Here is a 13,580-nt window from a genome sequence, read left to right on the forward strand (position 1 = left end):
GATACTTGCTATTTTACGAATGCCCATAGGGGGGTTCTTCAGCACCTTCTTCTGGTCGGATGTTTGCATGTTGGAGTGAAGCATAAAGACCTGATACCTGTGTGCAAACCAGAATCGTATTTAAAATGAGTTGTTAAATCTAAAAGATAATAAGGCAGGCAACAGCAGCTTTGACAAATGCGTTACCTATGTGCGTTATCTGCAAACCGCTTGTCATCAAACAAGATGCGGTCCCTGAGTCCAACAATTTCATCGTATCCAGGCAGGAAAATCAAAATTGCCCCTCAAGACAAAAAAAGTAAAAGAGACACACAATAAGTAGAAGCGAGCAAAGGGAGAGTAGCATGTCAGAAAACAGTGCGCCCAACAAATGTCAACTCACTCTCCAATATCCTTTCTTAACATTTCATCAAGATACAGTCAGTAACAAAAGAGGTTCTCATTCAGAGCGAGAATAAGTTACTTGCCTGATAGTACCTGCCGGTTTCTTGCAAAGAAAATCTTGATATTTGTTTTCTTTCTCACTTAACACCAACACCTGATGAGAACACTGGAGCCTTTTCTCTACAGATGTGGCCTAACTTGTAGTACCAGACATACTGCTGCTTCTACTCTTGTGTCGGTGCTGTCGCTCAAAGTAACAACATCTTTTAGTAAAACTTGCATCGCTTTTGTCACTGAAGTGACATAACATTCAGAGCATATTCGGGAATCTTGGAGAAACGAGGGGCCGAAGTGAAGCTGGCTATGGAAATGGCGGTTTATATTGCATAAGCAACACAATTTTTCTTGTGGGAACTCTGCTCATGCACACGCTTATATTATTTTTTACAGACTTTTGTTTTGTTATGCCTTTCATGCTGAAAAGAAACTAATGATATTATCACCTGTTTCAGAGTGGGATAGAAAATAGTATGCTTTTTCAATCTTACATTCCTATCACTTTTCCTACAAACCTTCCAGGTTTAACCGTTTAGGCAGGCCCTCTGGTGCTGCAAGACTGCTGTAGAGTGAGGTGCTGTATTGCTGAAGCCATCACGTGGTTATAAATAAGCTTCTTTAGTAGTGGAATGAGTAAGATGCATGGGTATTTACTTTGCTTTTATTATGTCTGTTGTCTCTTTTCTGGCTATGACCTGTCCTCAGTGGTACTGAGCTGAGAACCTCTTGCCAACAGAGGCCATTCACTCAGAGACAGTAAATAGCGCATGTGACTGTTTCGTAGGCTGTCGCAGCGGCCAAGAAACAGCATGTTCACACTTCAACTTAACAAGGAATTAACGACTCGGCAATGAAAGCCTTCAGAAGCAATGCATGCCAGGGCAGGCGAAAGAATGAATGATGGCACATTCCACAGCTATCTACGGCTGTCAGGGGCCAAGAGCAATGAACAGAGACATTAGATACAGCAAAGTTTTCATGTGACTTTGAGATCGGTCCCTATTCTGAAGTTATTACAGCATCTTCTGCACATGAAGCTAAGAAATCTGATGAGACATTGCAGACTGTCCAGATATGTTCTTTGTCATATTGTCTTCCACTAATACTTCTGCAAACATGTACCATTAAATAACCACTAAATCAATCATCAGCCAACATTTCACCAGTAGGGTTTCAATGTATAAACGTTGGCACTAATAAATACATTTCCCAGTCGCCAGTTCTAATTCTTAATGTAAATTAAACTACAAATACAGCTTCCTTCAGGCTGTCATAGTGCCCTAGAAGCATCATGTTCACAATCCAACCTTGTCAGGGATATGAAGAATTGACAATGAAAACCACCCCAATCTCACTGAAAAGTTTATCCCAACAAAATGGAAGCCCCTTTTAAGAAACTAAAAGAGTATAAAGAGAATGTTTATATCAGAACTATCTATGGGTCTAGCTCTAGACCCATCTGCAAAACTGTCAACCCGATATAACTGGCAAAATATAATTTCCAAGTCCTTGATTTGTAACTGAGTCAATTCCAGGTCAACACTTCCAAATGTTAAATAAATATGTACCAATAATCAACATACTACTCTTTTTGTTAATACTCCGGAATTGCACAACCAATGTTTTCTTTTTCTGTACTTGTACATCTCTCTTTTGAGAACAGCTCTTCCTTTTCCACACTTTTTATTGCTTAAAAGTTGCCCATTGATAGTAAGAGTAAATACACTGGGGTTTAGCCACCGACCAAGATGGCCACAGACTAGCGGAGCTCTGGACCAAGCCCCAGTAATCCGTTCCAAATCCGTACCTCAGCCATATCCTAATGGCAGAAATAATATTTATTAGCGGGGAGAAGCAATCTACAGCCCGCTGGCCAGTGACAGTGCTAGGAGACGGAGCGAGTCAACAGGGATAGGCAGTGAGCGTAGTCAGCGGTGGCCGAAAGGATCGAGCAGGGCTGTAGAGCCCATTACACCTGAGCGCCAAAGTTAGTGTTGGCAGGGTGATCAAGCCTGACACCTAGAAGTGGGGACGCCCGGAGAAACTGCGCCTGCGACCGAGTGAACCAACGAAAACCCCCATACGCGACCCCATATGCAGGCCGGAGCAGCAAGAGAAGGCTGCGGCTGACTGTTTAGCAGCGGCAACGGGCGCCGATTCACTAGAGCCGTGGAGCGACCCAGACGGAGGAACGATCCGTCACAGAAATTTTGCTGAATCGGGGGCAGAACCCGCTTGAGAGAGGTGAGTGGGGGGCCTCCAAAGATCTGGGAGAGGCCTGATGACGCACCAGCTGCAGGCCTGAAGTTGTTATAAGGAGGGTGCTGAGGCCTACCTGTGGAGGGGAATTGCTTCTGTGAAGCCTGGAGCAAGATTTCCCCGCTCCCCCCGCCCAACACGAGGAGGAAGGATAGCCCAGAACAGGAGCGAGTCTTCGCACAGGCCGTCGCCAAAACGGGTGCATTTGTACCAGAATCTGAGCAACCGACGGGCGTGGGTCAATCAAGTCATCGGATACACCAGCCCCCCCTCCCACTCATTGATTAATTCATTCGGTGGCTGAGAAACTTAGAGAGCCCAAAGGCTCACGAAAAGCAGTGGAGGCTGGACTTATGGCAAGGCAGGGCCAATATTAGCGACTCAACTGAGGTTCTATTGGACCATTCATCAAAAGTCGGAAGCGGAACCCACCAGTTGCGGTGGTTAAGGCGAGTGAGGGGAGAGAGAGAGACGCACACACACCATTCTGGCAACAGACTCAGAAGAAATGGGGAAACCCAGAGGAGCGTGTCTGTACAATCTAATAAGCTGGACAACTACACCTTTACGAAGGCCCCACTGAATATGGAGGAGGACAGAGGGGCGGGGAAACCTTCCCTGGCCACCATAATGGCCGCGATTAGGAACGTTAAGGGCTCCCTAGAGCCTGAAAAGGACGCGGTTTCCATGGAGGTCACCTTGATCAGGGCGGACCTCTCCAAATTAAGTGAAAAGGTGATAACTGCAGAGACTCAGATCACACAACTCCAATCCAAAATGAAGTGCCTGAAAGAACAAGTGCATAGTCTAACACAGCAGACCGTGCACATGGCAGTACGGCTAGAAGACCAGGAAGGGCAGGCAAGGAGAAGCAACATACGTGTGGTTGGGGTCCCAAGGGGAGCAGACGGACACAGTGTAGACCTGTTCATAGAAGACCTCATAACCAACAAATTACAACCCAGCCGTCTATCACAGTTTTTCTCTGTTGAGAGGATGCATAGACCACTGGTACCACCCCCCAAACCCGGAGCACCTCCGCGCATAATCATAGCCGGGATATTTAATCACCGAGACAGGGACGTTATACTACAAGCAGCGAGATCAAAAAGAGACATACAGTATGAAAACACCTGGATACACTTCTTCTCAGACTTTACCCTGCAGGTTCAAAGGCAAAGAAGAAGCTTTGAGACCGTTAAAAAAGAACTGAGGTCCAAAGACTTGAAGTACATGATGCTTTTTCCAGCCAAACTGCAAGTAATAGCCGAAGGGAAAACATGGCATTTCACTATGCCGGAGGAAGTGTGGGAATGGCTGGAAGGATGACGTACAGTCGGCCGAGGCAGAGGAGGACGGACCAGGGGAGACAAAGCTCTCAGAGTTGTAGAGGACCAGCGGTCCGTGTCCCTGGTGCCAGAGGGTCAATCAGGTACAGAAGAGGAGGAGAGTAAAAGGTGATACCGGGGCGCAAGTAAGATGAGGATTGGATTCTGCTGCCCACTTATATTACATCCCTGCGACCCAGGTGGAACATGGAGACATGGACTCCGGCCCAAAAGGGAACAGTTGTAAGCTTAACCCGAGGCATAAGGAGGCTACAAATACAGGTTGGGCTTGGTCGGGAGGGAGGAGGATAAAGTTCACAGATTGAGTCAGGTTGGGCTGAACAGCCCCCATATTAGTCATTAGTTAGAAGCGTTATGCAAGTTATAGTGCGACAAGCGCCCTGCAGGTTTGAATGTTGGGGTCTTTATAACCTTAATAGCACGGTTGCAGGGTGGGAAGTCGGGGGGAAAGTTTCTAGTTGAGTATGTAATAAGAGATGCATTCAAAGGGAGAGTTCAGAAGTCTATGCCACTGATACGGCCAGCCCTGATAAAGGCACCAGACAAGAGCCATAATCCAAGTGATTAATCGAAAAATGCACACAGTCCTTACTGAAGGTCTGGTCATGGAATGTAAATGGGCTCAATAGCAAACTTAAACGGACAACAGTCCTGCGATTTATACAAAGGCATGCACAGGATGTGGTCCTCTTGCAGGAAATCAAAATGTTGTGGAGGGATGGCGGCACTCGTGGTAGAAAATATTCACCAATGTAAGCGATGTTAGATGAGTTATTCGTATTTTAGGGTGCCAGGAAATAGTCCCTTCCGGCCGGTAGGGACTGGTAATTGTACTGAACAAAGAGGGAGTGCAAGGACCGCCTGCACTGTTTCCAAAGGCACTCCAATGGGGGAGTGGACTCCTGAATTATGTTTTCATCACAAGGTATTACAAATATCAAACAAGCGTAGTCGGTGGTAATCCTTTTTAGAAGTACATTTAATCGATGAGTCACATATTACATCATAGTGACTTATTTGTAAAGCAGTCTATTGATTATGCTTCTTAACATCCAATGATCAATACATCATCCCTATGCATTTCGGGTTGAACCCTTCGTCAGGGGATAGTAAGAGATCTGAAAATAAACATACTGGTATCAGGAAGGGGAGCTCGCAACCACGAGGTATATAATTCGGTAAGGAGAGTAAAACGCAACCAAACATGCATATTCCGACACAGAAAGAAAATAAAAAAATTAAGAGAGTCTCTGGTTAAACAAATCTATGATGGCAAGAAAAAAAGACGGTCGATAGCGTGAGGTTTATTTAAAACAACCATTAAGTGCATAATGGACTGTGAAAACGCTCGAAGCAAACCGGCAGAACGGGACAATCACCCGTGTGTGGTATCCGACCATTACGTGCACTAAGGAAGAACTAAGTGTGCGCTCAGTAACAGAACGTGAGTGTGGCGGTCAACAGGTATCAGAGAAGCCTACCAGATGTTAGGTGTAGCGGCGCGCGGCATGCGAGGCTGCCGAGGGTTAGTGTTCGATAAGGTGAACGCGGAAGTAAATACATGGTCATGAAAAATATATATGTTCTCTCTTTGTTTATCACATTTATATTTTCTATGTTTAATACAGTATCAGGCCACGGCCATCGTCATATTGTGAATTTCCCACTCCACGATCTTTCTATCATCGGCACGTCCCCATGGTTACTAACATTCACGGTAATCCTTTTTTCATTTTTCATGACCATGTATTTACTTCCGCGTTCACCTTATCGAACACTAACCCTCGGCATTATATACCTCGTGGTTGCGAGCTCCCCTTCCTGATACCAGTATGTTTATTTTCAGATCTCTTACTATCCCCTGACGAAGGGTTGAACCCGAAATGCATAGGGATGATGTATTGATCATTGGATGTTATTAAGAAGCATAATCAATAGACTGCTTTACAAATAAGTCACTATGATGTAATATGTGACTCATCGATTAAATGTACTTCTAAAAAGGATTACCACCGACTACGCTTGTTTGATATTTGTAATACCTTGTGATGAAAACATAATTCAGGAGTCCACTCCCCCATTGGAGTGCCTTTGGAAACAGTGCAGGCGGTCCTTGCACTCCCTCTTTGTTCAGTCCTCTTGCAGGAAACACATCTTAAAGGCAATTACTGGAAAGCTCTTGATTGGTTTGGCTATGCTCTGGTAACACACTCTGGTTACACCTCCAGTTCCAGGGGAGTGGGAGTTTTAATGAGGAAGGCATTTCCCTTCATTCAGAATAAGACCTGTACGGAACCCACATGGCCGCTATGCGGTAGTGAGTGGGACGTGGGAGGGGAAAAGACTTAATTTATGCTCATAAAACTGCAGCACTGGAGGCGTTGGGTTCACTTTTGCTCCAACTGCCAGAGGGCAGACTGAATCTTGAGGAAGAAATGAATGACATTATATCATCAGAGCTCGATGTCAAAGGGGGGTGGGGGCCTTTGGAACAAGCACCGTTAGACAGAGAGGTCGATTGGGTGGCTTTCTTGAGGCTATGGGCCTGGATGATATTTGGAGACATCAGAACACAGATAAGAAATAGTATACTCATCTATCTGCTGCGGCAGAGGGCATTTCCAGGCTTGACTACCTAATTATTCAATGCCCTGGGCTGGTAGAATTCTTAGATGCCAAACATGTTGCCTGTGGGGTGTCGGACCACTCCCCGGTGGTGGCCTCGCACTTGTGGGTCCGGTCAGGGACCATATGCTACCACAACGAGTGGACCCGTGGTTCCTTAAAGATGAGGACTTCGTAGACAGAGTGAGGGAGGAGGCAGAAAACTATTTCACAAACAATGTCGGCACAGTTTCCTCTCCGGTGACCCGGTGGGAAGCATTTAAAGCACTTATTAGAGGTAGCATTCTGGCAAAAATAGGGGCCCTCAAGAAGGAAAAAAACATCAAATGTTCAACATTAGAAAGTGAAATAATACAATTGGAGGGCCGGATGTTCAGCATGGATCCTCAGGCAAGGTCAGACAGATAACGTCTAAAGGTGAAGCAAAACGAAATACGAGATCTGCTGGAAGACAGTGCTGGAACAGAGGCGCTGGCTACGCAGCATAAATTGTACAATGTAGGAGACAAGGCAAGCATACTACTAGCCTGGTTGGATAAGAGTCGGATGAATAGAGGTTGGGTGCCTGGGCTGATAGACGAGGGAGGTGAAAAGCATGGAACCGGAGCTGAGATTGCAGAGAAGTTCGCGGACTACTAATAAGGGATCTATGCATCCCGTTCAACCCACACAGCGGAAACCTGCCTGGACTTCCTGTGTGACATTTTGTTACTGAAAATTAAGCAGGAGGAGAGAGGGGTGTTGGAGGGGGATCTTACAATCGAACAGATTAAAACTTCTTCCCATTCATTGCAGTCTGGAAAAGCAACAGGGCCCAAGGGGCTCCCGGTGGAAATGTATAAAACTATGATAGACATAACAGCAAACCACTTATTGAATATGTTTGATCGAGCACAACAAGATAAAATACTGCCCCTGGAGCAAAGATGGGCCATTATTTCGGTAATACTAAAAGCAGGTAAACCCCCCAACGGAATGCGGGTCTTATCAACCAATCTCATTACTTAATTATGAATTCAAAATGCTGGCCAAAGCCCTGGCCATGAGCCTATCCAGTGTGATTGCCACCCTAATACACCCGTCAAACAAGTCTGGGTTTATGTCTCATCAGAGCACCATACTGAAACTTCTCAGACCGTTTGGCATACTTCCTACGACAGAAAAATACCCAAACAGACAATCAGCCCTTCTATCCCTAGATGCCAGAATGGTTTTTGATGGGTGGAGTGGAATTATCTATTCGCTGTTCTTGAGCGCCTAGGAATGGGCCCCAAATTTGTTAAGTGGATTAAGCTTCTCTATGAACAGCCAATGGCTCGAGTACAGGTCAACGCCACGGTGTCCTGAGAATTTGCCCTGAGAAGGGGAACTAGGCAGGGTTGCCCACTGTCCCCTTATTTGTTTGAACTGGCGCTGGAGCCACTGGCCTGGGTGCGTCATGACCATCTGATATGGCAAATACAAGTAGGGGGGAGTAGGAAGATTGAATATTGCTCTATGCGGACAACATGCTTTTATATGTGGAAAAACCAAGAGTCAGTAGATCGAATACTGCAGATCTTTCGCATATACGGTGAAGTCACTGTTATATCCCTTATCAGGAGGAGTACCTGCCCTTACGTCCAGATGTCCCATGCCCAAAGAAGAAAACAGTTTTAAATACCTCAGTATCCATTTAAAGAGAGACGCCCAAGTCTTTCACTGCAAGAACGTGGGCCGACAGCTCGATAGAATCATAACAGACGCTAAACACTGGTGGACCCTTCCTCTAACCATGATGGGCCAAGCCGCTATGTTTAAAATTATGGCACTACCCAGATTGCTATATGCAACACCCCCTATGAGGTGCCCTCTTATTTTTCAAGCAAGTAACTCATGACTTTGGACTCTATTATGGAGTGGGGCGGGCCCGCGGATCGCGCTAGCCAAACTGCAGAGGGGAATATATGAAGGTGTTCTAGCAGTACCAGACATCCGTAGCTACTATTGGGTGGCACAGCTGGCCAACGTGAATGGGTGGATGTTCGAGAACAGATCAGACCTAGCGTACAGGGTTGACAGAGAGGCCATGGGTGGAAAGGGTCCAAGGGAGATACTGTACACCAAAAAAGTATATAAATCTCTCCCGTATCACACAAAGACATAAGTTAAAATAGGGAAAGCATCAACAAAGTATAGGGGTAGGGAGAACAAGCTCACTGGGATGCCACCCCTCTGAACGGGAGACAGACTTAAAGAAATAAGGTAGCTGAGGGGCTCTACCAAGTGGGACTAGAGACACTGGGAGACATATGGAGGCGGGGGCATAAATTATGTTTGCTGCTCTTCAGGGTGAATGTTTTGATTTGTTCTGCATTCTATCCATCAATTGTGTGTCCTTTGCTTTACCGCCCTAAGTGACTGTGCCACTTGAATTAATCTATCCTGGCTAAAGAGGGGTGAAACCCCGAAACAGGTACAAGGATGCTTGTTTGCGGTCCAGGGAGGACCTGGCTTGGCAGTGCCAGCTGGACTGTTCCCATGAGGCACAGGGTCAAAACTGATTTGCATATGGCCAGGTGGGATGGAGAGCAAAAGAATGATGGATTTAACCCAGATCTCTGGACTGGGGTGAATGTTTGATTTGTTCTGCATTCCGTCAATCAATTGTGTGTCCTTTGCAAGAAAATGGCCTGGGGCAGGGGGAGTGGTTTTGATACCTCGAACTGGGCGTTGCCCTGAGGAAACATATGAGAGAGGGTGATGTGCTGAAGGTCTCCTCTCCTCTGCAAGACAGGATACTGACAGAGCACCTGCAAGTTAAAACGGTCTCCCTGTTCTATAAGAAAATTAGAAATAATGCTCTGGACCCCCTGGGCACACTTAAGGGTGTCTTAAGAATACAATGTACGCCCCCTGGAAGATAAAGAATGGATGGAGGTGCTCCAGAGCCTGAGGAAGGTAGCTGTGAGGTCTTGCTTTAGGCTCATACAGCTAACAATGCTGCACAGGGTATACTACCCTAGGACAGTGCTGCATTGAATGGAGAGATTCGAACAGGCACTATGCCACAGGGGATGTGGTTCAGAAGGTACTTTTTACCACCTAATATGGGAATGCCCAATCGTGGCGGACAACTGCTGACACTATGACGACGGTTGTTGGAGAAGAGGTACCACTGGAGCCTAAGTGTTCATTGCTGGCAACCTCCAGGAATGAGGACTGGCCGAGGCATACAAAGCGCTGGCTGACACTGGTGGTGGTGAAAAGTAATTTGGCTAAGAAGAGGGGGCGGTCGCTGTATCGACGTTGGAGGAGTGGGTAACAGATATAGACTGGTGTTGGCAAGCAGAAAGTGTGATCTACAAGAGTAGAGGGTGCCTCCAAAAAGGGGAGAAAATCTGGGAGGGTCAGCAGACTTTCCGAGGACTGTAATATTGAAAACGTGATGTAACAAAAATGTTGGTCTCTCTTGATTAAAGTAGAATGTACTGTAAATAGAATGCAAAATGTAAACAAAATGATGCACAGATATGCTTACTCCATGTTTATACCATCATCATATGAGTACCAATAAAAAGAGTTGAAGAAAATGAGTAAATACATTGAATCCAAACCTCAGAAACACATCATGACGTTTTGCCACAAGTAAACCACTAGATTTGCACTTTATACTGCCTTGTGTGGACGCCTAATCCTTTTCTGGTTGACTTGGTTTGGGATGCAATTACATAGCCACTGAGATACATTTCCCAGTCACTTGATTTTTTTAAATAGAAATTAAAAGACAGTTACTAATATGTTTAGTGTTGTATTTGCCAAATCTTCCCAACCTCTGAAAGCTATTACATACTGAATTACTTCTAAGTTTATTTTAATGGCTTGTATTCTCAAATCAAATGTCTTGCTTCCTTTTCTTTCCGTCTGGTCTTGTTGTGGGTAGACGTATTTACTGTTATTATCAATGGGTACATTTTAAGCAATATGTATTCATTTTAAGAATAACGTTTTTATTGTAAGATTATTTAAAATCATTACAAATATTAAAACAAATAAATATCATCTTCAACCTACAAACAGTGCCAATACGCTCTCTCTTTCATATGCCATAAATCTAAAATAAAAGTTGAAAACATTGTAAAAACAGTTGGCACATACTTAAGGAACAAAGCAGTTAATTGTGGATCAGATCCATTTAAACATACTAAAATTGCATATTCTTGTTTTCTTATTTATAGTCATACAAATATCGATCTGAGAACATTTTTCCTAAATGTGTTAATATCTCACATGAGCACACTAGGGGTCAGATGTACAAACATTTGGAATACTGATTTCCTAATTGTGATTCTCTCCCGAATTGCAATTAGGAAATTATTATTCCTAATGTATGGAACTGGTTTGAGATACATTAGCAATTCCTAATGGGTCACAAATAGACCATATTAATAAGGTAAGTCGCAATTTGCTACCCATTAGGAATCAAAGCCATAATAGAGATGGTGACCTCATGACATCAGCAGACCACCATGTCTATGATTGCTTTTTAATAAAGAAATCTTTAGTTTTTGAATGCAGTCTGTTTTCCTTAATGGAAAACAGGATGTGTTTAAAAAGAAAAAAATAAACGTTGCTGTGTCATTTTGTAAGAGTAGACAGTGGTCCATCGGACCACTACCTTCATTTAAAATATTTTTTTCATATTTCTCAAAGGGGATCCCCAAGCCACACCTTCCCCTTTGCGAATGGGTTACCACCAGTTTTAAACTGGTGGTAAAGTATTACAGTTTTGCAACCGGAATTTGGTCCCAAATCATTCATACAATCTGATTTGGTATTTGGAAGGGATGGCCCTTCCAAATACCAAATTGGTATTTGGTAGCAAACGCAAATTGCGATTCGGTAACAATTTACCGAATCGCAATTTGTAAAAAGTTTTTGGTCGGTCAAAAATGGCCTGATTCTGCGAATCGGGCTTGGTGCGACCGCAAAAAAGCTTTGTACACCTGTCCCTATGTGTATAAGAATCTTGTTTGCAAGAACACAAAAGCACCAAGTAGGGTAAAGGTCTCCTTTACGTCTGCTATAGCAGTGGTCCCTTAATGGGATCAGTTAAAATCTGGATCTTGTCAGGACCATCTTTTGTTTTATAGATTGTGGCAGTTTTAGGTATTTTTGTTTTGCGAGCACATTGGAAGATCTAACAAACATCCCGTCAAAACTTCTTAGTTCAATATTCGCTACATGGTCCTGGAAGGAAACAGCTTGGCATGCTTTCTTAACAGTTGATTTCCCCCCAAAAGCTACCATAACCAAGGGTTGGTATTAACTTACTGGTGACCACCAACAACTGTTGTGTAGTTCCTACTAATCCGTAGGATCTGCAACTTGTTTGGACAACATAAACTAGGGGCTTGGTGCGAAGACTGATTCCGGAACCCCGCAGGATATGTTGGCCTGTAGACCAGCTAGCACGCAGTGCCATCATACGCCCCCCATAACCGACCAGGAAGCAAATGGTGTTGTTTTTCAGATTTTAACTGTTTCAAGCCTACTTTGGAAGCATTTTCAGGGGAATCCTCAGAAGAGGGGATATTTATTCCTGAGAAGCTGATTATTTAAATATATATACTCGAGTCATCTTCTGTACTTTTTGCGTAGTTTGATGGAACCTTTTCTTAAAGAGTGGTGGCCTCTTTGTTTTTCTCTTTTAGGGCACAACTAAACGCCTGTCTCTGTCACAAAGGCTCTTGTCACTGTGGAACTTGGATAAAAAAACACACGACCGGTTGACGTGATTTTTAATATGTGGGGAGTAATGAGGAAGTAGAAGAACTCTGATGGAAATCAAAATAATTCCTCTTTAAGCTGCAGGTGGCAAAATGTTTACAGGGAGACTTTTTTCTCCTTCACAGAAGTTTCAGTCATTGTCTAAAGAGAAGATTCCCATGCTCAAATAAATTCAGAGAAAACTCACTTTGGGGTGGAGCTGGGCCTGGAGAGGAGTCTTTATGTGAGAACTGTCTATTTTAATCAGGAAAAGTAGGACTAGAGCAGAGCTCTTTCCAGGAACTACTTCACACTTAATATACTGTAGAAATGTGAGCAGTGGTGGCCTCTAGGGATAGTGCTCCGCACATTCAACTCATTCATTGAAATGTGGATATTTTAAAGTTATAGGAATGCGCTAGTACAGTTACAGTTCATCATATGTGCATAATAATAATAATAATAATAATAATAATAATAAGACTTGACGCCCTCATCAAACCTTGCAAGTTCAACTAATTCAATGATAAAGTTATCTGTCTCAGAGTCAATGAATGGTTGCTTTTTCAACTCATCCAGACGATGTATGCGGTGCAAGATACTCAGTCTTGAGAAAGTGCTCATGGCTGCAAGAGCAGAAGAACGTGCAGATCGGCAAGCTGCTGAAATGGAAGTTGGAGTAGCCTAGAGTGAATCAGCACTGAACATTCAAAGTATGCAGAGACACAAGGTCGAAAGCCGTAAAGTGATCTCTCAGAGGAAAAAGAAGAAAACAAGTTACTTACTTGTAACCCAGTATTGATAACTTTCATAGTTTTCCCATGCTTTGTATAATTCCCCAGTCGTTGGAATCGGAGCCTCAGTAAACATAAAATACCATAGCAGTAGTTACAAAAGGTCATTTTGTAGCATATCTTATCATTTTGTAGCAAAAGAGACCAAAAAACTACAACAACCAATCAGATCAGCCTCACCTCATAGAACCCTACTGAGAGAGTCTCAGATTTTCTCAGATTTGAAAGGTTCCCATTCCGACGAAGGGGGAATGATACAAAGCATGGGAATCTATGAAAGTTACCAATACTGGGGAACCAAAGTTACAGGTAAGTAACTTGTGTTCTTACCTGGTACCGAGGCTGTTGGGAACATTTTGAATCG

General features: G+C 44.0%; 1 protein-coding gene across 9 annotated transcripts in view; it reads right to left on the reverse strand.

The window, feature by feature from the left end:
• YTHDC2 (YTH N6-methyladenosine RNA binding protein C2) overlaps nt 1-13,580 on the reverse strand; it is a 1,208,271-nt gene that overhangs the window by 709,183 nt on the left and 485,508 nt on the right. For all 9 annotated transcript variants that reach the window (XM_086961045.1, XM_086961046.1, XM_086961047.1 and 6 more), the window contains 2 exons: nt 187-283; nt 10-97 (listed from right to left, as the gene is read on the reverse strand). In XM_086961045.1, the coding sequence (XP_086817171.1) occupies nt 10-97; nt 187-283 (185 nt within the window). The remainder of the gene's footprint in view (nt 1-9; nt 98-186; nt 284-13,580) is intronic.

This window comes from Lissotriton vulgaris, chromosome 3_1 (assembly GCF_964263255.1).
Source record: "Lissotriton vulgaris chromosome 3_1, aLisVul1.2, whole genome shotgun sequence".
NCBI classification, from domain to species: Eukaryota; Metazoa; Chordata; class Amphibia; order Caudata; family Salamandridae; genus Lissotriton; species Lissotriton vulgaris.